This window comes from Pagrus major, chromosome 2, assembly GCF_040436345.1.
Source record: "Pagrus major chromosome 2, Pma_NU_1.0".
Lineage (NCBI taxonomy): Eukaryota > Metazoa > Chordata > Actinopteri > Spariformes > Sparidae > Pagrus > Pagrus major.
In genome coordinates this window covers 23,887,245-23,913,727 of record NC_133216.1, presented here as the reverse complement: position 1 = coordinate 23,913,727, position 26,483 = coordinate 23,887,245, and the positions used below count along the sequence as shown (strand labels likewise).

At 43.6% G+C, this 26,483-nt stretch overlaps 1 protein-coding gene across 3 annotated transcripts in view; it reads left to right on the top strand.

Moving 5' to 3' along the window:
• The window catches only part of ets1 (v-ets avian erythroblastosis virus E26 oncogene homolog 1), a 39,458-nt gene extending 16,227 nt beyond the window's left edge, over positions 1-23,231 (top strand). For 2 of the 3 annotated variants that reach the window (XM_073484652.1, XM_073484665.1), the window contains 7 exons: positions 10,564-10,683; positions 11,409-11,609; positions 11,893-11,970; positions 12,931-13,176; positions 14,511-14,771; positions 19,541-19,659; positions 19,940-23,231. In XM_073484652.1, coding sequence (XP_073340753.1) covers positions 10,564-10,683; positions 11,409-11,609; positions 11,893-11,970; positions 12,931-13,176; positions 14,511-14,771; positions 19,541-19,659; positions 19,940-20,155 — 1,241 coding nt within the window. In that variant the 3' untranslated portion in view covers positions 20,156-23,231. The remainder of the gene's footprint in view (positions 1-10,563; positions 10,684-11,408; positions 11,610-11,892; positions 11,971-12,930; positions 13,177-14,510; positions 14,772-19,540; positions 19,660-19,939) is intronic. The other variant, XM_073484659.1, reaches the window with a different exon arrangement.
• The last annotated feature ends 3,252 nt before the right edge of the window (positions 23,232-26,483 follow it).

Here is a 26,483-nt window from a genome sequence, read left to right as displayed (position 1 = left end):
CTCCGCAGTGGTTGAAACTGACTTTCCAGAGGGAAGGAGAGGCAGGCTGAGGTGATGATTATGCAGTGCTGAGGCTTGCCTCTCTGACCCCGCTGCCTGGAAGACTTGGCTTGCTCCAGGGGTAGTCCAGGGCACATGCAGGGAAACCCACGGCCGTGAGCTGTGTTTGTGTTTGTCTTTAAAACCCTTTGTGTGGTTTCACTTCTCACTTTTACCCAGAGCGATGTTACACATGGTGGCACGTTTGGATAATTTGCATTTAGAAGCTTTTTTTGTTTTACATGAACTAATCCCCCTGTGCTTTTGCAGCTCAGGTGGCGTCAGTAGAGCAGCAAGCAGCGTCGGTGCATCATAGAAATTTGATACTAATTGCTAGTGTTGACCCACAAAGAGGCTGTGACTCACCGCATTAACCACCTTCTCCTCAGTGTCAATACCTGCAGAGCCTAGATTCACACATGCACATCTCACAAATGCACAGAAAAAAGTGCTGACAGCTGCAGTAAAGTTGCCAAAGCGTAGCGCTATCTTGCAAAACCATTTCGCAATGCGCGCTCCTGCTCGCGCTCACTTGGGTGCACCCGGGTCAAGCCGAGGCTGCCAAGGAGCAGTTCACGACTTCACACAAACACTTCTTTTTCTCCACGGCTCTCTTGGCACACTCTTCACACGCCGTTCTGTTCGCTCCTCGGTATTCCCATGCTTAGAAGATAAGTGTGCCACCAGTGTCCAAGGCTGTTCCTGATCAGAAGAAGACACAACAGGGATGTTCTGTGTCGCAGCCATGCAAAGGACCATGACAGGCTCTTTGCTTACAACTTGCTGAAAGAGATAAGTGCTCCATACGAAGCCAGAATGCATTTGTAGATTTGTGGGATTGTGAAAGTTGCAGCGGTCCCAGTGGACAAGGCTGCACGGCTTTTCACAGGCAAGAGCTTGCTGTCTTTTTTCTTTTTTTTCCTCCAAACACCTGCAGCCACAGACTGTACATGCATACATACCCCACTAACAGGCTTAAGTGGCTGCCAGCCCACCTTTCTTTATTGTTTGTTTTCCCTGCGACAGAAGTGAAACTAGTGTCAGCTTACCCAAGGCCTGTCCTCTCTCCCTGCAGCAGAGGTAATTCCTTTGAAAGTGCTCACACGCTGCCAGGGTCAGAGGTGCACCCAAACAAGGCATCTAAAGTTCCTCAAAGCTTTTATTTCTGCTGTGTGGTTCAAGTAGCCAATTCACTGACAGCGCCGCCGCTTCAGCGTAACACAGATCATGGTAGCTTCTTGTGAAAGCATCATGTAACCATAACAAAACTTTCAGCCCTGGAGAGACAGGTTTTGGAGATAGGGGAGATCATTACTTAATGGGGAAGGTGTTGTGAAATGGCAGACATGAAAGCACAAGCACCTCATGTTTCTTCTAGTCTTGTATTATTGAAGTTTTTATTGATTGTGCACTTGAGTAACATTTTTTTCTGTGGTTAAGCTCAAGAGAGAGTTGTCAATCATTTACATTTTGTGTTTTGCTTTTTTAGACCTGAGTGAGTCGTCCCTCTTTTGCTTTCCTTCTCTATTCGTCAGGCCTGGAGGTCGGGGTTCAGTGACTGACAGGAATGCTTGTGAGCATGCCCTGCTGGGTGGCATGCATGGAGGCATAGAAGGAGCATGAGTGGGAGGCCAGCTTTTTATCTGATCAAATCGCTGCTGTTTGTTGTAACTGCCGTGCCTGATGCTTCTGCTATGAGCCCTTATAAGGTATCCCGTTCCACGCCCGCCACGTACAGTATGCACGCACAAGCACGCACAGGCCGCGCCACAGACAAATGACTCCTGGAGATGCTTCGATGAGTCTCTTTTCCACAAGGTGCCTCCCATGTTGGAGAGTGGTAGCCTGTGTTAGAACAGAAGGTGTTACATAAGCCTCAGGTTTTTGCTTCGGTGTGTTTGTGTCAGCACTCCTTCAGTAGAGCACTGTAATATATGCCAATATTTGAGTGTGCGTGGCTGCCTGGCAGCTGTGCAAACACTGTTTGGGTGATCCAGGCTTCTCTTGATGTGGTGTGTCAATGAATTGGGCCAAACAGAGCGAATCAGTCCGTTTTTCATCTGATGTGCGCCGTGTCAGACTGAGGACAAGATGGTTTGCCGGATCAAAACTCGATTAGTCAGTCCAGTGTTCAGGGCATTACCCATATATCATTAGGTAGTGTTTGACAAGGCCATGTCTGTGCCTAGAGGGCAACAGATACCAGCCTACTCAATGGGCCTCCCTGTGCTGGTCAGCCTTGTCAACAGACTGGGTGGATACTAGTGAAGTAGCTGCCTGTGTGTTTCCACAATGACCTCGTCTTTCTTTCTTTCTTTTTTTCCATTGATGCCAGTGTGTTACATCAAATGGGTTATTCCCCCCATTCAGCCAGCGTTTCATTCATTTCTCCTTCATTCAGCTCGTCATCTGCTGTGTTGCCCATATAAACATAAAACAATTATAGTGCGTGGGTCCTATCTCAGTGCTTCCCTGGTGACTACACGCCTTAATCTTTGCTTATAAAGCTTAGTCATAAAGTAAGGCGTGTTAGCACCAGATACAGCAGTCTGCTAAATAGTAAGCATATGGTGAGGGAGACAGAGAGGGGGGATGGAGGGATGGAGCGAAGGAGATCTTTCAAGGTGTGGCCGATATAATAATGAATAGTTCTGGCTGTGAAACAATAATGAGAGATCAAAAAAGATTACAGGACAAGCTGTCTTCAACAGCTTCTTGTTTTACTCACATTCCACAAAAAGCCAACAACAAAAACAAAGGAAAATATGTTCCTTGGATGGGGAAATAAGGCATTTACAAGCTTTTTTTGTAACAGACGACTCTTTTTTCAATCATTCACCCACCCACTCACACAATTCCTCCTCTAGTGTTCCTCCCCCTCCTTTCCCTTTCTCCCTCTGTTTCCAATGTCTTTCTGTTGGCCACATGAGCTTCTCTCACGACGCCTTGATGTGGTGTATAGTGAGTTCCTGGTGAGTGCACTTTGTCCCATCCCCAGTCATTCCTTGCTTGTAATCCCTGAGTCATGGCACAAGACGCCTGCTGCACCACACGCCACTGGCTGTCCGTCTGTGTGTCTGCTTGGCTCGCTTACTGGTTTCTGCCACCACAGGCCTACATTACCAGTCTGACTGTGAACCCGAACTGGCCTGACGCTGCCCCAAAATGGCTCCAACGCCACCCACTCATCTCATGATCGTCCTGAGTGCTTTTTAAACTTTTTTTGTCCTCTTGCTCTGTTGCTGTTTCTGTTTTGTGGTTCCATATTTAGGAGCTGTGTTTCCTGTAACGAAATGAAAACTGGGCTAGTTTAGAAACGCGCCTGCTTTGAGAATCAGCGAGGCCATGTCGCTCGTTTAGTTCAGCGTGTGTTCCAGATTTTCTTCCCTTGTTTTCTCTTTTGTCTGTGTTCGCTGCACACCACCTGTTTTTGGAGTCAACATGCATCGCATGCTGCTTTTGTAATCAGGTGAACAAATGGGGCACAACCACAGACCTCATGTGTATCAAACCTACAGCATCAGAGTTGTATTGATTGATTGGCCTGCTAGAGCAAAGAATGATAAAGAAGGGGAGCTGGCTCTGCTGTGTAGGTGCAACTCTTTGGCGCTCATGATGAGTTTGGCCTCAGTGACGCAGTCAAATGGGAGGCACATGTGTGTGTTCTGGCAGCCATGGGGGAGGTCGGGTAAGAGGACTTTGTGTAAGTTTTCAGACTGCCTCTGGAGTTTAGCTACATGAGTAAAAGCAGCTGGATTCTTTTGTCTGCCTAGCCTGACCTGCTCAGTATTTATTTTGTACATGCTGAGTTTCCTTTTAATGTCTGCTGTCTACACATCCAGAAAATAATCATAACTTAACTTTGTTAATACTCGTTTTCAGGAATGCCATTATGTTGGTAAAACATGGTACTTTGATAAAGTTTTTGTTACATAAATGCTCATTAGCTGTCATAAACATGTGTTTATTTTATGTATAGTTAAAACTCATGGTGACAAAGTCTGAGTCACTTGACAGGAATTTTATGAGATATGGTCATTGCTTTCATCATGACCAGTCACACTGTCAAATGAAGCAGCACGATATCCCCTGAAGTCCAGTCATTCTTTGATGGAATGAGTCAGAGCCTGTCTGTGCGTGTGTGTCTGCATGTGTGTGTCTGCGTGTGTGTGTGTGAGAGAGAGAGAGGTGAGCACAAGTTTACACATCTGCAATGATAAGTGCTTGATTTCAACGTTACTTCCATGTCTTATTGCAAAACACTGACTTGTAACTTTCCAGTTATCAAATCGCGGTTTCCATCTCCTAATCAGCCGAGTCAGCCGAAGCTGAGGTGTTTCACATCGTCATGAAAAATAACACACATATCTTAAATAAGATAAAACCAGGGAGATGTAGCCAGATGTTTGATGTTCTATGCTCCCATTAGCCATGGAGCCTACACTGAGCCTAAAATAGAAGGGTAATTCATCATATTGAGCTGAAACCATTTTGCCACTTGGACCACAAGTCATTTTTGGTCACATTAGAGGAAAACAAGAAAGCTGTGAGAAGCACATTAGCGATTGTAAAACAGAGGTGGAATGCGAGGCACGCAACATGAAAACACTGCGGTCTGGGGGGAATTTATTTATCAAGTATCCATCTGTCGCCCATAGCTTGCCTTCAAACAAGCAACAAGCTCTCATATGTGTGTGATGTATAATTAGACCCAGCCACTACAACACTTACATGCATATGGACTGCGCTGAAGAACGCTCGGGTCGCTAACAATCCCATCGGTGTGTGAACGTGTGGCCGTGTACTGTCCCGCATAATTCACACTTACATCAGGATCCTGGTTGTGGAATGCACCAGTTTGGACAAAAAATGGGTCAGGCACCATGTTTTGTGGAAAAAATGCAACAGGGAGAGTAAACTGTTTGTCAGATATGTCGTGTGTTTGGTTTAACGCCTAAACAGTTCCCCCAGAGCATCCCCTTTCTGTTTACAACACGGATGGAGCCTGGGAGGGCAGCTAGCCTGGACACAGCTAGGCTAACACCACCTGCACTCTCCAGTACTGTGCTCGCTTGTCACCTCCCTTTTCTCACCGCTATGCCTCACGCTGATGGATAAAACAAGACAGTCAAAACCTTTTGGACTAATGGTCCTTTCATTGTAAATATTTAACATATATGGAGGTCAAGGACAGCCTTCAAGTTGTGTGAGATTTGACAGATCTCTGCTGTTCGTGCGGTGCTTTAGCTTCTTCCCAATATTATTTGTGTGCCTTCTCGAAGTTATGGAGAAATAGAAGGTTGCGCAACGGGCTATTGTGAGAACTACATTGCTGTTGCTCAACCTCTAATACTTGAGCCATACCTAAAAACCAGCACTGTAAAAGATTACAGAACAACAAAGCTTTGCCAGTCAAATGAGCAGCAGCCAAGATCTTTTCTGCCTTCTCTCTGTTCGCTTGGTCTTCTGGAAAGGAAAGACTTTCCATCGAGCTTTTAGCAAAAGATATGTTTAACGTCTGTTGGTGATGGCGCGTATCATTTCAAGCTCAGAGGTAATGTCGTATCAAGCGCTGAGACTTTGGCATAAACAGTAGAGTTAATGCACTTTCACATCATAGGCTAATATGATTTCAGAGATGGAGCGAGTGGAAGAAAGAAAGACAGCCAGGCAGCTATGGGGTATTAGTCTCACTTACAGTCTGCTTCAGTAGCCGGTATGTCTGTGGTGGTGATGATCCTGGACAACTCTAGTTTCATGGCCAAAGACAGATGTCAGCAGCAGTGGCCTCGTCCCATACAGCTGCTTTACACCACCACAGGCTTGTGCTTAAAGAGGGCAGCCAGAAGCCAGTGGTGGAGACCTAAGAATAAAACTAGTGTTTCAGCACAGTTGTCCATGATAGTGGGATGGTGCTGGTTTGAGCGCTGGATCTCTTTTGGTTAACACTGCTCTGCGTTGGTGCAGGCTTGGGTCTAGGTCCGGTCTGGCTTCTTCATGTTGGCTTGAGCCAGGCCTACGCATCTATTCCTGGTGCTTGGCATTGAGATGGAAATCTAAACAGCGGAGCGGCTGGCTGAACAAGCAGCCCTCTCAAAACCAGACTGCCACCCCGTCCTCCTCCTCTTGCTCCACTGAAGCCCTCAGCTACCACTTTATCACCCCGTGGCACTGAATGGGCCCCCTTCATGTCGGTCGGGTTTATGACCCTGCGTTCTCAGACCGGGGGTCCAGATACGGATCTCCATCAAAGGCTCTCTCAGATACCACTGTCACCTCTGGTCTGCTGTGGGCAGACTGGTCGGCCTTAAAGAGACGATTATAAGCCTCTTGGCAAGTAGCCAAGACCTCCTCTCTTTTTTCCCAGTGCTGTGTCGTGACCCCACTGATATGTACCTGTATGCATGTTGGGATATTCAGGAAGGGTGTGAGGCCTTAGCGGTGGTTCTGAAAAGTTTGACCCTCACCTGAACCCACAACTCACCTCACTTCCCACAGGAAGTGGCAACCTAGCCACAGGAAATTGACTCTTTTGCAGACTTAAAAAAAAAAAAAGCCCACCATACATTCAGCTACAGAGGGGCACAGAGAGGGACACATGGATTACCACATGCTTTGACACTGATATAAATAAATGACTTAATGTATTTCACTTTTCCAAAAGCCCAGCCTTGAATAGCCTTTTAGATGACACCCTCATTTATTTTTTTCCACAGCCAACTGTCTTTTCCCTGCACCAACACACCCACTCATTGGATAGGGCAATATAGGGCTATTTATAGCTCGATCACATGATAGAAAGCATATTGTCCCTTATTTGTTGAGTCTGGTTGCCTGCTCTGCTTGTGTCATTGCATCATTCTGTGTGGAGGCAGCAGTCCAGGCTTTATGAATGAACTGAGTCTCCGCCAGAGGCTGGGAGATGGCGCTGATCCCACTGTGATGTCACTCCAGAGACAAGGAGAAGAGAGGGAGCTTTATGAGACCTCCCATTCATTCTTCCGTCTCCCCCTCTCCTCTGTGCCCACCCCCGGTTCTCTTGTGTCCTGTGATGGGCTCATATTACAGGCTGGTGACTCATCCCCACCCCTCACCCACCCGAGATGCTCCCTTGCTATCTTCCCCAGCCCTGCCCTGCCCTGCCCAGCCCTGCCTGTCTCAGCCACCATGGACTTTGGCCCCAGTCGCAAAAATCCCAATTTCACGCCAACGCTCTGGCGCACAGGCGAAGAAGGCTGCTAATTTAGTTTGTGTGTGTGTGTGTATGTGTGTTTTATGTCTGTCAGTTTATAAGACCCTCCGTCTAAGGTTGGGCTGGGGCTTGGTCACAAGGGCAGGGCAGTGAGGGTGCACAGCCCGTCAGTGAGAATCCCTGGGGGGGAATATCGCCGTCACACTCAGCAGCCTGTCCATTACTCATATCATGGCAAGAGGGGAGTGGCTAATCAATACCTTTTTATTGTACATCCAGACTAGACATCAGTCTCACTTCATCAGTGATTCTTAGAATAGATTGCCTACTTATTCCTTCTACATCATTACGAGAAATTTGGTTTCCTTTCATACTTTTCAGCCCAGACGCTCTTTTTAGTCCGAGCCTTGTTAGTGAAATGCGAATGCCATAATGTTGCCTGTGATTTACACCCACTCCCACATTTCGTGAGCTAAGTGGCTGGGACTCATTTTGCGGACAGACCCACACCGTCTAATGTGGAAAGTGATGACTTGTGGATGCTCCAACTCTCAGTGCATACTGACCGTTCTGTATCTAATGGGACTCGCAGGCATTGAAATCCTATCAGGACTTCATCATTTACTAGAGATCGTCTAGATCCGAGCGCGCCCCTCTCGCTAATGGATGCACGCTGTACATTAGCTCTGCCGCAGATAACTTTCATATGGATCATTCACCATGCAGACTGCTCTATTACCGCTTCACTTTCAGGGCTTTTGTTTGCCTTTTAGTGGCGCTTTGTCTTCTGCTTCACTTTTTAAGATTTCAGTTCACCAAAAATGCCACAAAGCCATGCACATGAGTACTGTATGAGAAAAACTGTTGTTGTGCTTGGAATTGCTGCGTGACAATCAACAGAAATCCCACTTCAAACTCATTTGAGACGGACGAAACAATCCATTCAAAATAAAAACAAAAGAAATCACACAAATTGCAGTACACATTTTAATTTGCTCTATAATCATGGCACACATATTTCTGTCTTTGGAGTGGCTAATGGTAGTTCTCATGCACGATGGTGTGTTGAGTGTCTTTGATGGAGGATTTAGTGCTTAAGTGGGTTCAAGTCTTCGTGGGCAAATACAGGCTGGGGCTGGGTTGATAAAAGCGATGGAGAGGGAGGGGCGTAAACGGTTCGAAAGTGCAGACAAACTCCACTCAATCCAGTTTAAATAAACTGCCTCATTTCGCCCCTTGCCTTCACATCAAAGCGCAGACTGTCTGAGCCCCGGTCCCATCTCAGTTTGCAGCCGCTTGCAACATGTACGTTTTTTGCACTAGCAACGCTGCTTAAAAGAAAAATGAGCTCAGTGGAGGCCCACACAAGCATGCTGTCAGGGTTAGCTTGTACACAAAGACAGCTCGCTCAGGTCTTATTTTCAGCGTGAAACTGCACAGTTTATTTTGATGTGTGAAACTGTGTCAGACAATAGTTTAACTGAGGTCTAAGGTGAGATTGTAAAAACGGTGTTTATTCTCAGCTCGTCTACCTTGCGCTGACTTCTGACTCAGATGAATAACTTTCTGTTTGTTCACCAGTGTAACAGAGAGCAATATATTATTACAGGCCTAATTGAATCACATGAAGAAGCAAAGAGCTCTTGTCTGTCCTCTGTCTTGGGCCTGTTGCGAGGAGAAAACGGAGGGAAAAAAAGTGGGAGACCTAATTTTACAAACAGCCAGACAGACATTGGTTACATGGGCGAAGGAGGGACAGCTGCTGTGCATTCCAGACGAGGTCGAGACGTCAGCGAGTGGTGAAAACAAGCGTGAACTGTATGTTGCCCCAGTGTAGTGCAGGCAGATGAAACCACCAGCCGGAGGAGATGCCAGAACATCTGGGTTCGACGAATGGTGGTGCTGTGAGAGGAGGGACACAACTTTTCCTCATCATCGGGCCTTTGGTGATCTGGTTTGTAACAATTTTAACTGATGTGCAACAAGGATGAATACAGAGAAGGACGTGAAAGTGAAAATGAGTGCACCCTAACTTGCTGAAGCCCAAAAATGCCCTGTTGTGGTCTGTTGAAGTCCCCCCCCACCGCAGGTTGATTAGAAGAGACGTGCTATTATGTCATACTGCAGTCTCAAACAGATCATGATATATGTCTATCTTTGATGTGTAAATGAGTGTGGGTGCTTTGCAGATTAAATGATAAAGGCATGCCAGTTAATCGGAACTCCATCAGGCCTTTTTGTGTCTATTTACAAGTCATTTGTTGAGTCTTGGCCAGATTAGTCTTCAGCCATCTATTCTAGTATTAGTGGCCCGGGGGTCTTTCCCCTTCTCCCCTTGTCATCGCCCTTGCTTTCCCCCCCTTTATCCTAAACTTCTGCCGCCTGGTCAATCTAATTAGATGAGTGCGAGTCATCAGGCACTGTTTAAAGCCATCAAAGGGAGCTCTGTTCCACGCTGGGTGCCCACTGGCTGTGAGCGGAGAACAGTAACCCTAGTGTGTGACTGAGACCCTCGAGACAGCCCACCCCCGACTCTCCTAGCCACCCACCAGTAGCCGCGGTGACATCATCACCTCATCCCTCGACCCCCTGACCTCTCAGAATGTTTGACCCTATGCTCGGCCCGGCGACAGTAGGCCCACTGTGTAGGAGCTACATGGTAGGAGGGCTAGCAGGGTCATGGTGTCACTGATGGGCACCAGGCGCTGCTCTCCCACCCAGAATGTGCAGGAGAGAGGTTTGTGTTTGGAGTATTTGCAAACAGACTTGTGTGTTTATTTTAATGCAGAGCGCCAGATGACTTGGATTTGCCTTAAGACCCCCGCATGAAATACCAGAAACTGTAGGCAAAAAGTTGCTGGATGACATTTACTGAACTCAGCATGCGATAAACTCTGCTTTTAAACTGCCAAAAATTCCAATATCTGCTACACAGCCGACTGAAACGTGTGTGTGTGTGTGTCAGTGTCCACATGCAGTGTTCCCTCAGTTGTGATCGGACTGTGTGACAGCTCTTGTTTAAATAGATTGGCTCTGATACGGAGACAGTGTCTGTCTAGACGGGATGTAATTGCCGAGCCATGTTGTTGATCACGGTCAGATACAAGTGTGTTGATTCTGTTTTTGTGTGTGTGGATATCTGACTGAACCACATTCACAAGTCTCTCTTTCCCGCCCTCTCTCCGTCTCAATTCAATTTCCCATTCAGCGAGCTTTATTGGCATGAAATACAATACAGGATGCCTTGTCGTAGCGTGGGTTGTCAATAATAATTATGGTGGTATATAATATTAGCATCATAATTAATGTTCTTTGGGATTTGTGATTGGCAGATCCGGAGTGTGGAGATGTCCCCCTGCTAACTCCAGGAAGTAAAGAGATGATGTCGCAGGCTCTGAAGGCCACCTTCAGCGGCTTCACAAAGGAACAGCAGCGGCTGGGTATTCCCAAAGGTAACACTGCTTGTACTCTCATTAGTTAACATTTTCATCGGGGGGAAAGGAAATCTTATAAGCAACGCACGAGCCCTCAAAACCGACCCCGACATGTCACATGTCAGGCCTGCACATTCATTAGAGCACTTCACATAGTAGCCTGCTTCAGATCATCCAGCGAAGGCACTCTCTTTGAAGGTTCCGCTGAATCCAGGAGACACCCAGTTATCCCAGCAGTGGCCTTACATTACATACATTTCACTCCAGGCAGACTGACTGACGGCAGCAACAAGAGAATGTAGACACAGAGACAGACAGTGAAAATAACGAGTTAGCTGCCTAAATGGAGGCTGACCACAGAGCCTCCTCATGCTGTTTGGAAGCAGCAGGACTTTTCTGTATGTGTCTATGTAATCATACTATATCTGCAAACTAGCTTGTCATTACTGCTGCTGTTGCACCCCCCACCGCCACGCTGTTTGTTGTTGATTGACTTGTTATGGGTAGACGCCGGTGTATATTTACCACGGAGGCGGTGTGATAGTTGCCGGCGTAATAAAGGATCCTCTCACAGTGATAACGATGCATACTACAGAATGTGGTTGCAGTTCATAGTGTGATAATTAGAGTCTTCATTGTCATCGTCAATCACTAAGGTCGAGGCGAGTGTTTGAATGAGTGTGTGGTATGTGAGCAAAATACTGCATGTGAGCTGTGAATATAACAAACCTGATCCTCTTCAGATCCCAGACAGTGGACAGAAAACCACGTGGCTGCGTGGCTAACGTGGACAGTGAACGAGTTCAGCCTGAAGAACGTGGACTTTGACAAATTCTGCATGAACGGAGCCACCCTGTGCGCGATGGGGAAGGATCGCTTCCTGGACTTAGCACCTGACTTTGTGGGCGACATCCTTTGGGAACATTTAGAGATGCTTCAGAAAGGTAAGTCTGAAGACATGTTCATTAACTGATTTCATAATTTATGTGTATTATAAGATGGTTTTAAGGCAAAGAGACTTTTTTTAATCTCACATACAGTATGCGATATCACTTCTTGCACCAATTTAGGTGCTATTGTTCGCATTTGCTTTAGTAACAGGAGACTAACAGGAAGACACAATTTAGCCCGGGTCATTAATTTTTGATAATGCTGGATGCAGTTACACGATACATGAAATCAATGACGAGGTCACTGACGCTCGTTCTCTATCTATTTTTCATGAAGAGGATACAAAGCATTACCCCATCAATGGACTGACCTCCAACTTCCAGGAATCACGTTATACCTCAGACTACTTTGTCAGTAAGTACTCGTCACACTCAATCACTGTGTGTAACACGGGGCTTTAAGTTCTCAGGCAGCATGCCAGTTTTAAATTCATAAAATATTTAATTCAATACATTGTACACATTTCTTCCTGGACAGCCTCTCAGGCACACAAACTTCTCTTTCTTTAATCCTTGGTAATGGGTCTAAGTGTGAGTAAAATATGAATGGGAAGATAAAGGAGGAGTGGTTTAGTGTTGTGAATAAAAGTAAAAAAAAAAAAAAAACATAGATCTATTCCCATTATTCAACATTAATAAAACATGTTTGGATATAACCTGTAGCTATGCTTGCGTGATTGCAGAAGCCCAGAACAGCCATACTGTCTTGCAGTGCAATGACATTTTGAAATGCCCTTATCTCATGATCACAAATTAATTAGAATTTTTATTTTTTGTAATCTTCAGAAAAGCCTATTGGAAAAAAAGCATTGCATTAAAAAAGTATGGCTGTTCTGAGCTTCGGTAACTATGCACCTAGAGCTAAAGGTTATACCCAAACACATTTCACTGATCTTGTACGATGGGAAAAGATCATTTTTAGTGAACAACTAAGCTTGTTTTCACGTGATAACGGATTGATTTATCTCTTTATCTAGAGAAACCAAAGACTGATTAACTGCGTCTTTGGCCGTTCTCGGCTTCTGCCCATGTTAGGAAATCCTATGGCTTCACTGTTGGCTTTGCTGAAGCGAGGCACGCATCTAATCAATATTCCTGCCTCAAATCTACAAGATTCATCTCTTGCATTCATAGCTATTTTTTGTTATGTTCTATTTGAACACAGAGCATTTGGGCAGCAGCTCAGCACAACACAGATAATGACTTTCCTCTCCTCTGATTGATCTTCCTCTACTGTTTTTTTTTTTGTTTTTGTTTGCTCCTTTCTTTCCTCCCCTGCCGTCTATCTACACTCGTTTCCATTTTGTGTCTCCAGGCTACGGTGTTGAGCATGCTCAGTGTGTCCCTCCTTCTGAATACTCAGAGCCCGGCTTCATCACAGAGTCCTACCAGACGCTTCATCCCATCAGCTCGGAGGAACTGCTGACGCTCAAGTATGAGAGTGACTACCCCGCTGTCATCCTCCGGGACACGCCCCTCAACCCGCTGCAGGGAGACTACTTCTCTGTCAAGCAGGAGGTCGTATCCCCCGACAACATGTGTGTGGGACGTCTCAGCAGAGGTGAGGGGTCACGCAACGGATACGAGAAATAAAGTAGAGATTCGAGCACAGCGTAGGATTGGTTTGGAGAAACACTGCTTGATGAAAAATGTGCTGCATTTCTGTCGCAATCAAAAGTTTGTTTGCATCACTTGATAAATGTGTCCACATGTCCATGCATGTGTGAGTGCACGTGAATGTTTGTGTGGGTGTCGGCTGTGTGCGTGTGATTTCGCTGAAGCTACCAGAATCTTGTCATGCCACATCAGCGTGCACGTATTAGAAGAGAAGAAAAGCAGGCCCTCAGGTTGGTTTGCGGTTCTAGCAAACACGTCTCATACAATCTAGACTGGGTTGGGAAAGAAAAAAAAAAAAAAAAGAAAACTGTGTTGTTTTTGTCAGAGTGTTACACGAACCAAAGCCACAACATGTTCTCTTGCCGCCTGTCCTTTATGTAAAACAGTTCAAGTGGTGTAACCTTCAAGAATTTTTTTTTTCCTCGACTCAACTTTCTTGGTAAGGAGATAGAGGTGTCATCCTCAGTTAGCGAGCGTGGGGGTTTTCTCATGAAACTGTTTGCTTTTCTGAATGCACAGGCTTGTTTTCTCTCCCAGTGATAGTTTACAGAGGAATTAGCAGCATGGTTTACATTTATAGCCATAAAAGCCAGGCTTTTCTTCTCACAAATCCCCAGCTGTATAAATGAATAGCATGTGCCATGTACACTATACAAGCCTCCCTCCCAGTGCTTTAAGCATTTGCCTGTAGAGTATGAGGTCCAATCCCCACACATGACACATAGTGAGCTTTTTCTAGCGTTTGTGCACTCCCAACGTGGGAAAGTATTTTGTAGCACGACTGATATCCACATGTGGCTTCAATTTAAGCAGTTGAAGATCTCGGCATCAATGGAGGCGCTGCATTATCTGTCAGTTGATAATGACTCGCTATTGAAAGACTCCTCTTATCTTTGTCAAGGTCAAAAATAGCAAGGCAATTTGTCTTCCATTTGAGCTCAAATCCAAATGGTGGTTGTAAAAGGGAAATGAGGTGTGAAATGGACAGAGATGTGGCACCGTATACAGAACAATGTAGTGTAGTAAGAAGGAGAATCATTTACTTACATAAATAACACTTAACCTTTTGCATGCACTGAAGTACCACAGTGATAAATTGCTCAACATCCATTCTTTTTTAATAGGAACATATGAGTAAGAGAGTACACATAATAAAAATCCAGGCCTTCTTCATAAGTATTAAAGTCTGATATACAATGCAAATCTACAGTTTGCTTCTTTTGTCACAACTTCGTCTCTCTGTCCTCTCTTGACATTCCCTTCATCCTCTCCTCGCAGGTAAGCTCGGCGGCCAGGACTCCTTTGAGAGCATCGAGAGCTTTGAGAGCTGCGACCGACTGACCCAGTCGTGGAGCAGCCAGTCCTCATTCAGCAGCCTGCAGCGGGTACCCTCGTACGACAGCTTCGACTCAGAAGACTACCCCGCCGCCTTGCACGGCCACAAGCCCAAGGGCACTTTCAAAGACTATGTGAGGGAGCGCTCGGACCTCAGCAAGGATAAACCCGTCATCCCAGCAGCGGCGCTGGCAGGATACACAGGTGAGATGTGTAGAGGTCATATTTTTACACACTGTGATTGTTTTCGGGGAGTCCAACCTCGAAAAGTGCTGCAGCGTTTTAGAGACCTTTTTCGAAGCAGACATTTTTAAAATGTCATAGCAGGGAAGCATCAATCATAGCTCGGTTCCATTCAGGTGTACCAGTGAGCTAGGCAGCACGCACAGCGCAAGGACCATGATAGTGGTACACCTAAAAGGAAATTCATTCATTATTGATTTTAGATTTAAGATCCTGTGCTACAAAATGTGTTTCAATTAACACAAAGCTAAAGAAAAGCTTCATTTAAAAGGTTAAGTAGTCTTTTTTTCACAGATTGCATGCAAATAAAACCTGCTCTGTGGGGAATGAAATTCAGTGCAGCTGTAACACTCATTGATGCTCTGCAAAAAAAAAAGCCCCAGATGTGGCAGTGCCTAAATGCACAGCTTTTATACCAAAAAGGAAAAAAAACACAACAACACCTTTTTAGCCTGGCAGCCCGAGTCATGCACTTTACAGGAAACAATAGATCTCTCTCTCGTACCTTCTTCTCCCTCTCTCTCTCTTTTTCGCTCTCACTCTTTTGCTCTGTCTTCACTTCTCATCTACCTCCTTGTTATCTGCTGCCCGCATCTCAACCTATTTTTTCCAGGTCGTCCTAGCAACGCTGCTGAAATATAGAAATTATGGCTGCCTGTGCGTAGAGCGCGAGAGTAGAATTATCTCTACATCACATACTTGTACATGCTCAAAGAGCCGGTTTACGCATGTTCTCCAGGTTCAGTAAGATGTAGAGATATGATCCAAGTCTTATAAAGCAAGTGCACTATTTTAGCATCTGTCATGGTTTTTGGTTCCAAAAAAGGTGCATGCAAAAAACTACCACTGTTACTACTTTTAACATTTAACAGGTTAAGAGCCATAAACTCTGCTTCTGTACTTGGACATTGAACATGAACCTTGGAAGACTGGAAACGGAAACTTTTCTTGCAATGTGTGTTGTGCCTCTTCATGTTAAATATTGTATTAACACGTGAACATGAAACTTTCCAAATCATGCACTCCTTAAGAAAATGCATATCAAACCATGAGTAGGGCTGCAAGAAACATTTATTTTCATTATTGATTATTTTCACAATTCTTTGACATTTTATAAAATGATTAATTGATCATCACAATTTCCATTTTTAAATAAATCTACAAATTGACTCTTTTACTATCATAAAAGGCAACACTGAAGAAGCTTGAACCAGCAAGTGTTTGACATGTTCGCTCAAAGAAAGACTGAAATGATTAATCGATTATCAAAATAGTTGGCAAATACTTTCTTTCAATCGACTGCTCGATTACCCCTCGCAGCTCTCGTCATGAGTATAGGGTTTAGTTTGAGTTGCGTGCTCATGACATACATTTTTGTTTTGAAATCTGGATTGTAAGAAGCGTTGAACAGTTCCAGTGGAGACACTGAATCGCCTCTTAACGCCAAAGTGATTGGGACTTTTTCAGCCGCGTTTAAATTATAGTCACACGACAGCGATATGGCCAGTGTTGGAAAAGGGGGAAACCCGAGCAGATTTCTCAGCATCGTTAACAATGCATAGATCAGATACCAACAGACTGCCCCAAAGTTGGTATGCACGACCTAATTGGTCATCTGTATGGTTCTTAGTTGAAAAGCCGCTTATAGAACAACGAGTCATTCATTTGTAATGATGTTGGAAAGACGTTGTAATGTATGTATAATCAAATAAAGACGAGTAAGATGGTCTGAAAGCCCCTCTAGTAACCATTAGACGCTACTCCCCTGCACCCTATTTGAAAAACGTGGACTAAACCAAGAAACTAAAGATAAATGTAAAGCTAAAACTAAATTAGATAGATTTCATTTTGACGCATTCACCTTCTAGAAACTTGCTTTGACAAAACTCTGTATCCTATCAAAATGTTAACCTCAGCATGTGGAAATGTCTTTTATGACATTCTGACCCAATTCACTGCTTCAATCTTGACGTCTGACATGTATCAGTTATTACGGCATGACAGATGACTCTGAAGAGCTCATGTGTGAAAGCCTGGAGAGTGGTTGCTGCCTAATGCATAGTAATGTAGTCCCACTGAGGAGAATATACTTCCTCTCAGCTTTTACACAATGGGAAAAGGGCACTGCGGGGGGAAAAATTGCGAGAATACCCCCAATTTTCCTGAAAGGGAAAAATGTCAAGCAGCCTTACTCTGGTCCCAGCTATTATTAGGAGGGGCGTTAAGGAGAGTGTAGTCCTTCAGAGATGGAAGCCTTTCGTCGAGCGTTCGTGTGTATGTGTGTCCCCATGTGCATATGTGTGTGGGTGGACGAAGAAGTACAGGAAGAAAGGGAGAGCGAGAGAGAGAGAGAGAGAGAGAGAAACCTCAACCAAAGAAGAAAAAAAATCAAACCTCAAAATAAAGAGACCGACTCTTACAAAATTCCAAATCGATGTTTATGACAGCTAGCTCTGCTCGGCTTCCTGTCCCAGTCACGGGGTGACAGGTGACACTTGAAGCGAGGACAGGGAGCCTGATGATAAGGCTACAGAGAGATAAGTGAAGCTCCAGTTGTCATCTCGGTGGTTTCCTGTGACAATTTGCCATTTACACCTTTGTCTACATTAACATCAGGCAGCCTGAAAACATGATGATCGCAATACTCTGCTTACTCTCTAAGAGCACAAACACACACACAGAGGTACATTATTTGCATTTGCGTCACCGCATTTACGAAAGTGGGGAGACGTGTTCATCTTGATAATTTGTTGTTTGAGTCAAGTTGAAGGCACAGCTCACAGAGTTACAGAGTTATGGAGATGTGCGCTGTAGAGATGTCTGCCTTCTCTCAAAGTTAATGGAAGGAGATGGCACTCAGCTTGTGGTGCCAAAGAAATACATTTTTAAAGCTCAACAGTAATGTCTCTTTCCAGAAATCATGACCTGGTTTCTCAAGATAACCCATGGATATTGTTTTAAACAGTTTCACGCAGGAACTATTTTCTTTCCACCACACTACACCCCTCTTCGGCTGAGGTGTGACGGTAGCTTAGTTAGCAAGCCTCTCATCCATAGTGATGCACACGCACATGTGAATAACTCTACAGGTAGGAGGGGAAATATGTATTTTTATTTTTGGAGTGAACATTTTAGCTGATTCCACCTTTTTCAAATATGGGAATCCTGATTTCAAATACCTTTTTGAGATTTCAAGTTTTACCTAATGTTATTATTCTGAATCCATGACTGCAGCCACAGCCTCCACCCAGCATTCTTGCAGTAGCTGCATATGCTCATTTAGTGTGCCATGGGTCAGATACTTAACGCTGCTGTGAATGCGAGCGCCCACCCCACCCACCCTTTTGCCACACTCTATGCTTTTTCAATGAGGCCCATTGTGCGTGGAGGCTTGTAACATATTTTTGGAAACTTTTTTTTTTTTGTCAAAGGGTCGCCTACATTCTGGCGTGAGAGCACAGGGGGCTGGTAAACGGGCACTGTATCTCCCTTATGTGGGCTCGCTGTTACAGTAGCAGACTTTTGGAATGCGAGTCAAAGCTCTCTGTCTGAAAGAGCCCCAGTGTTGCGCCGCCGCTCATTTTTCCAAAAAAGCCGGGGCGGCTGTTGTCATGCACCTTTCACCGATCCTAACAGGAGCAAAGAGGGCTCGCGAGCGCCATTTCAAGTGCTCAGCCCACGCGTCTGTTTCCCTGAAAGCTTTTGTTTGTGTTGTATAAGGGTACATTTGGTTTTCTGAGGCACTCGAGAGAGGTGACTTTTGCTTAGCTTCAGTTTTTGCTGAGGCGGTGCGCTGCATAGGCAGGTGTGATTTCTACATGCGAGCCTCAAAAGTGGGTGGGTAAGTGTATGTGCCGAAAAAACCACAAGATCAAAGCTTACTGCAGTGAATCTAGTTCAGAGACAAGCCCAGCCTTTTTTTGGTCGTCTTTGTTCTGCTTTCCCTCCCTTTTTTTTCTCCGCGAGGTGTAAGAACCTCTTGTAATAGCGCTGGAGTTCACTTTTAACAGGTTATTATATCACTCTTTATCTGTGAAAAACTGGAATCCATTATAAAATTACAGATGACTTAGCAACCACTCTCTTTCTCGCACACACACACACACACACACACACTCACACACAGAGAGAGAGTCTGTATTCAAGTCCCTAAGATGTGCTGCTGAAGCCTGAAGGCAGCCCCTCTTATTTTAAACTAGTGATTTCATCAGTGTGGAACTCATAGAGACACAGACTCTAGATTCACATACTGCACAGGGCAACTGGCAGACAAGGGAATACATGATGAATGGGACTGTTGTATTTAGGAGGACATTTGGTTCCACTGCTGTACTTCAGTCTGACCCAGATTAGAAGGTTTACTTTGTCCCTCTTCAGACACAAGTGAATAATTGCTATGAATATTGAACACTTTCATACACAGCAAAATATTTCTCCTTTTGACCTGGATTGTACTTCTTCTTTCAATCTCCTCTTATCCTTACAGCGCATTCACAGTATATAGATTTTGCATATTGTTTTTAATTAAATATATAACATAGTACTTAGGAGCGTTGAACTAATAATAGGACTCCAGAACTTTTGTCTGGATCTAGATGTCTTTTCCCTGAGCTCACCCTTATTAAATTAAATCCACACACCGTGCAGTGTCTACACCAACAGCAATGTTTCTCCTCGGTGTAATTAGCTTTCTTCTAAAACGCACACCTTCTCTCCCATCTGTTCTGCAGGCAGCGGCCCCATCCAGCTGTGGCAGTTTCTCCTGGAGCTGCTGACCGACAAGTCTTGCCAGTCCTTCATCAGCTGGACAGGCGACGGCTGGGAGTTCAAGCTTTCTGACCCAGATGAGGTGAGAGGTCGTGACCCCGCTGGTCGCTGGCACACGCACTGGGAGGTCCTAAGTAGTTAGCCAGATGAACAAGATGTCGTCAAAACATTTGCATGCCTTGTTTGGCTCCATCTTAACTTTGCTGGTTTTGTAATAGCAGTGTTTCATTTCACAATACGGATGATTCTCAGATGACGACAAGATTTGGATGTTATTTTAAACTAATTTGTTACACATGAAGCATCTTATTTTTAAGTGTTTTATGAATCATATTTAAAGGATTTTGCCTTTGCTATTTTAGGTCGCTCGGAGGTGGGGCAAGAGGAAAAACAAGCCCAAGATGAACTATGAGAAGTTGAGCCGTGGCCTGCGCTACTACTATGACAAGAACATCATCCACAAGACATCAGGGAAACGCTACGTCTACCGCTTTGTCTGTGACTTAAAAAGCCTGCTGGGCTACACTCCTGAGGAGCTCCATGCAATGTTGGACGTAAAGCCCGATACAGACGAGTGAAAGCCGAGGAGCAAATGAAAGTGGACACAAAAGTGAAGGAGCCACATGGACTGTGGCTCATAAAGTGGTCTTAACTGTTTGATAGAGTCGGTAAAAAACGTTTTTTTTGGGGACCAAAAATTGTTTTTAATGACTAATTGTGGTCTTTGTCAACTTCAAGCTCCTGTCTCTCAGACCATGTTTTAAAAGAGGGCACAAGTCAAAAGCCTGTATTCATACCCTGTTGCATTTGAGATGTGTGTGCGCGCATTTGTGTGTGTGAGCGTGCGTATGTGTGATATGTACCGGTATTATTTAGCAGCTCGAGGCAGATGGAGCGCTATTGGGTAGAGTTCAGGTTCCCTTCTGCCTTAAGTAGCACAGCGGGGAGAGAGGAGGACCAAGAGAGAATGTCTGAGAGGAGCGAGAAAAAGAGCAAAAATAAAAATGATTCATTCCGTTGTTAGGGTAAACAGAGCAGGCGGAAAGTTCCCGCTTAGAAAATCAACGGTTGCCAAAACGTAAAAAAAAACAAGCTACAGAAGGCTTAATGTCATATTTACATACATGCTCACTGTTTCTCTTTGGCAAAGAGAGAGTTTTCAGCTTGGACCAAAAAAGTGTTGTTTCTAATTTGTTGTTTGAGGAGCGTATGCTTGTGCCAGTATTATTATTGATGTGCAGAACACCCAATGTAAACCTACCCGGCATATATTGGAAATGGTATTTTTCTTATGTTGTCAATGAAGGTATTACAGTGGAACCAAACCTTAGCTGCCAAGTCTTAACAGTTCTGTTCTCGAGGAGCCTTTAACTGAAATGTGCTGATTCGTTATCAGACAACACTATAGACAAGGGCCCTGTGCTTTGCAGGGTGTGAGGACCTGTTGAGATTACTCATAGCCAGAGTGTCTGATAGACAGACAACTGAAAGTAGCCGTTGCTTTTGAAACTGACGCTTTCACCTTTACGTACTTGTTTGCCACCTTGTTAGAGACACATATTGTGACTGAAACTTATGCATTTTTGCATACCACCAGTATTAAGAAACTGTAGACAATCTTATCGTGGGGGAAAATCAGGAGTCTTTGGTAAGAGGAGTTGTTTAATGTGCAGATTAGATGCATCATTTGTCGGTTCACTGTCCATGTTCGTGTTGCTTTAGAAGTGTTTGAATAGTCTTGTCTGTCCGTCCGACTGTCTGTCTATACGATAAAATCACAAGTGAGACAGTTGAGAGAGTGATTTTGCAAAATCCTAAGAATGTCTGATTTTTATTTTTATTTTGTTATATAGTAAATTTTTTGTCATAAGGAAGCGGCTGCAGTATAGAATGAAGATACAGTGCAGGAGCAGGGGCAGGCAGTAGAAACGTGTTGACCAGAGAGAATGAGAAGTGTGGGATAGATGAAGGTGACTGAAAGGAATCTGTGGATCACTTGTGAGGTCTGACAGAGAAGACGCAAGTTGGCACTGCTTGGAGGTTTGCATTAACATGGGTTGTGTGCTCGGGTTGCCACCGCCATCGTGGTTGGATGCAGCTTTCAGCTGAAGCCTCATCGGGAAATAGAGACATTAAGGACAACAGGCAGACATTTGTATTTAATTTTTATGTGCTACTTATCTATGACCAAAATAATATTCAGTTCATAGTGAGTAACTCATGTATGATTCCACCCATATATATTTGTGCAGTTTGCTCAGACACGCATAGAGATTCACTGGTTACATTTGAGCAAATTGGCAGCAACAGTGGGAACAGTGGCTGTACACTGGCCTTATGGGAAATGCCAAAGTGGAATATCATCTTAGAATACAATGTTATTGTTTACAGTGGCTGAATGTTACCCATATGGATGAAAATAGCTTTTGAGATGTCTATTTGTACAGATTGTATTTCATAATGCTTTATTGAGACCCAGATTACACAAATAAGCAAGAGACAAAGCAGGAATAATAACCAAAAACCATGTGAGGTCTTTGGCCACGGTGCTTCGGGTATCGTCCACAATGTTGGAAGACAGGGACCAGAATGCTCTCACGTTATTGGAAAGTGTTGACCTTTCTCTCATGTTTTGTTAATATGTTGGAAAGCACACAGATTGAGGACTAAGAGAGAGGCCTTCGCTGATATGAGCGCAGAAAAGAGATGCTGTATGTGTTCATAATGTTTAATTGGTAACAAAAGCTTGTCCGCCATCGTCATTAAGCACTGACTCACCAACCCTCATCCTCATGCTCGTCATCTGACAAACAAACAAATTAATTAGAAATAAGCTGCACTGTACTTTCATTCATTTCTGCATGTTGATGTCAAGGTTTCAAAACACTGTTTCTTTGTTCAGGTTCCTTTTCAGATGTCAGTGTTTTCTGTTAGAAGAGATTTACAGAGTTTTAAACGTAATTGTAATGGCTGTCAATGCCCTGGAAAATGTTTTTTCTTTTCCCCCCCACAAGGACATGGTATTAGTATGGTTGGCTTCATAAGATTAATGTGCTAAAAACAAAACGTTCTGTTACCTAAAATGTTAATATTTTGAAATTTATTTTGTCAGGAAAATATACTATTGTTAAATGTCACAGATTACAATCTACTGCAGGTCTCATGTATTAATGAACCTTAGTCTGGCAAGTGTATACGCACCAGTAGTTTGTGGCATACGCATATCTCAGAATGGATTCAGAAGGAAAACCGTATTATTTTTTTGTTTTTGTTTTTTGGATGTTGTTTTTTGTATATTTTATAGTGTCTCTGTATTTTTGTTATGAGATCATTTTTATTGTATTTAGTTCACAAACATTTGAATATTTTTCAATAATTTATATTTTATAAAAGACAAGAGACGCAGACAGCTGGTGCTTTCATGGGAATTTAAAGGTAGCGCAGGACAAAATAATGTAGCGATTTTTTTTTTTTTTGTTTGTTTGTTTGTTTTTAATTCTTTTTTATACATAAAATAGACCTGTCTGCTAGAGAAAAAAGGCTGATGCTGGCCCATCAATGATTTCTGCTGGAAAGGTTTTATAAACTGTAGCTTCTATTTCTAAAATGTACTTAATGTACTTCAAAATGTTATAAAATATATGTGAACAAAGATTTCATATTTGTGTGTGGTGATTAATGTATGTACAGTGTTATTATATCATGTTATTTGCATCTTTTAGTGCTACTATAGCACTGTATACTATTATAGATGGATAGATCGATGGATCCAATGCACAGTTGATTTTTGCAATCGTCACAAAGTCATAGTGACACAAATCAGTTAAACAAATCTGTCTATTGTTCAAATCACCACACTCTGGTTCTTCAAAGGGGGGCCTAGGTTCCCTTTGAAATGCATGCGGGCCATGGTGTGTCCCAGTTTTAACGAGTGTGTCCCATGCGCACTGATGAGGTGACGTCAAAACAGAACCAGCACACTGGGGCCCATTCATGTGCTTGTAACTCCGGGCTCATATAAATTCCACTGTCGATAGAAAACATACAGGGCCATGGCCTGCTGCCCCGAGCAGCACAGCTGTTTGGCCCTGCTGCAGCAGCCTCGCAATACGGCCAAAATACAGATCCAGTAGGCTGTTTTTCACATTCAGAAAATTGCAGTGCGAATGTAGAAACAAAACACAATGCGCATGAAAATGTCTTGAACATAGGTTTTGAGATTTACTTTGGGACAAACTTACATAAATGACAAATGCAATTTCTTACGGTGTGAAAACGATGCTGATCAAATGAGACACGCATACTGTATAAATAACATGAAACAGAATACACAGACATGAGTGATTTTACATACTTCAAATCACCCCAATGCAAACACAATAGAGCTGTCTCCTGTCAAAATGAAACCCCATATTCTCCTGTTGGACCTGCTGGTGGTGTTCTTGGCAGAGGGCAGGCTGAGGTTACCCAGGTGGTTCTTCTCCTGTTCCACCTCCCTCGCTCCGGCTGGGCTGATGATCCAGACCAGACATGATCGCTAGGCAGGTTTTGAAACACTTGCCCAGACAGCACACGTTCCAACAGACATAGAACGACATCCAAACCATTATGATACCACTCATGCCTGCGTATTCCACGTCTGAACCCAGACACAAAGCCTGCTCACAGTTTTACACACTTTTACACTCTCTGCCTTTTTCAAAGAACGCTTCAACTGATTTAAAGCAGTGTTTAAAAGTGAGAGACAGCAGTGAGCGACATGAAGAGAAGAGGAAGTCTATGCAGAAAGTGAGAACTGTCACACCTGGCAGTCGCGGAAAAGATATCGGATGATTTCTGCCTCTCTCTACAAAAAGTATCACCTCCTGTCGTCGGCAGCTTACAGCTCTCTTGACACTGGAATGCGGCCCGTTTGTCAGATTTCAAACCTAAATATTTATCTAAAGGGTCTTACCAAGCTACATCTGTCTCCTGCATGGAGTCTTAACATGACTGAGGAAGACAGGGAGGGAGATTAAATGATCCACCGGTGTAACCATGAAGTTTGGAAATATAGGGGACAAAATTGCACAAAAACTTAAACCTCTGAATGATTTTTATTAGGTGAAATCAATAAATCATCACAGCTGCCCTCTGGATGCATCTTCTCAGTCTGCTGCATGTGTTTTCCAGTACAGGGTTTTGAGCATTCAGATGATACTGATGAGCACCAGGCTCTCCACGCTGGCACACAACCTATTTCAGGAAGAACCCATTATCACATTAACAGCGCATGGAGGGTAAAGCCTGTACTCTGCGTGCTATTTAACTATTTTGTTTCCACTGGAGTGTCACTGAGCCATATGAGCTCACAAAACGTTGAAGTTGTATATAGTTGAAGGCAGAGGTGTGGACTTGAGTCAAATGACTTGGACTTGAGTCACAAATTTGATGACTATAGACTCAACTGGGGGAAGAAAAAAAAAGCAGACTAACCTTGGACTTTATCGATGACTCATGACTTCACTTGGCCTTCAGCTTTTTGACTTGAAACTACCTGATACTTGCCACCAAGCCCAGAGATTAAACAGTAGTCTGTGTTATTTAAAAGGTGTTCCACGAATCAATTAATTTCCCTTAATTTCCTAAATCAGCAAATGTTAAAGCTATTCTTAGCATAGTTAATGCTTAGCTAACGTTAGCTTTACAGCTAAGTAACTTCAATAAGTGTTGGAGGACCCCTCTCTGACATGTACTGTTCTTCCAAAACAAGATGACAAATCAGTGTGCAACAATCTGCTAATCTGCTACAACCTTACACTTAAAAAGCATTCATGAATTCTGTACTTTTGATATATTCTTATTCTGTTGTTAAAGACTCTTCACTCTAATCTCTAAAGTTGAGGACTTGAGCGCAAATATGTGACACTTCCTTGTGACTTGCAAAACACTGATTGTCACACACAGCATCATTAGAGGAGAGGTTGGGGGTTGTACTTAATACTGTGCCTACATCCTGGGGTTGCTCTACTAAGCACTTTTTTGATGTTAATAGGTCAAATCACGCGTGTCAGTGCTTTAATGTGGGTTACATGACTGAGTAAAATGAGTTTTGAGTTAAAACAACAGCAAATACACACTTCATGTGGAAAAATACAAGAGGAAGGCATGGAAACATGTATATGAATGATTGACCACTGTAAGAAAGCAAACTGCATCTCTGATTGAAGGTCTGGGAAGCCCCACTTATTTATTAGACTTTTTAAATTCAACCTTTTATCAAGCCGGCAGCAGTATTTAACACTATTTAAATATCTGAAGCTCAGTAGCAGAGCTTTCTGTTATGCCCAATTGCTTTCCTGACATGCACACAACACGTCCTTTGCCTTGGATCAAGTCTTAATTAGTAGCATAACATTCAAAATGGAATAATAGACAGCGCTGTGGCTGTGCCAAATTACAGAATCAGTCTTAGCAAATTCTCAACCCTAAATTGAAAACATGTGGCAGCACAAGGTTTTGTGGTTCTGACAGTAATTTGTAATAGATTTAGTAAATCTGTCCTCGTATCTTTTAAACCAGTCACACTCATCAGAGCTTGTGAATGTTACCAGAAGAAACTGCTTTTGTGGTCAAACTACAGTGTATGTAGACCATAAATCTCCACAGAAAGTTACATAAATCTCCATATGAGAATGTTACAGTACATGTGTATGTCATCTAAATGAATGGTAAAGATCAGTGCAGCAGAACTGGTATTTTAATGACACTGAATTAAAGGCTGACCACCCTCTGGCTCTAAAGGAAATATATAGCTTTTTATATTTTAAGAGACATTAATGGATACAAAAATCTGACATCGGAGGGCACAATATAACACAGTCTAAATGTCATTACTGCAAAACCTTTTTACTTAAGAAGATGTGC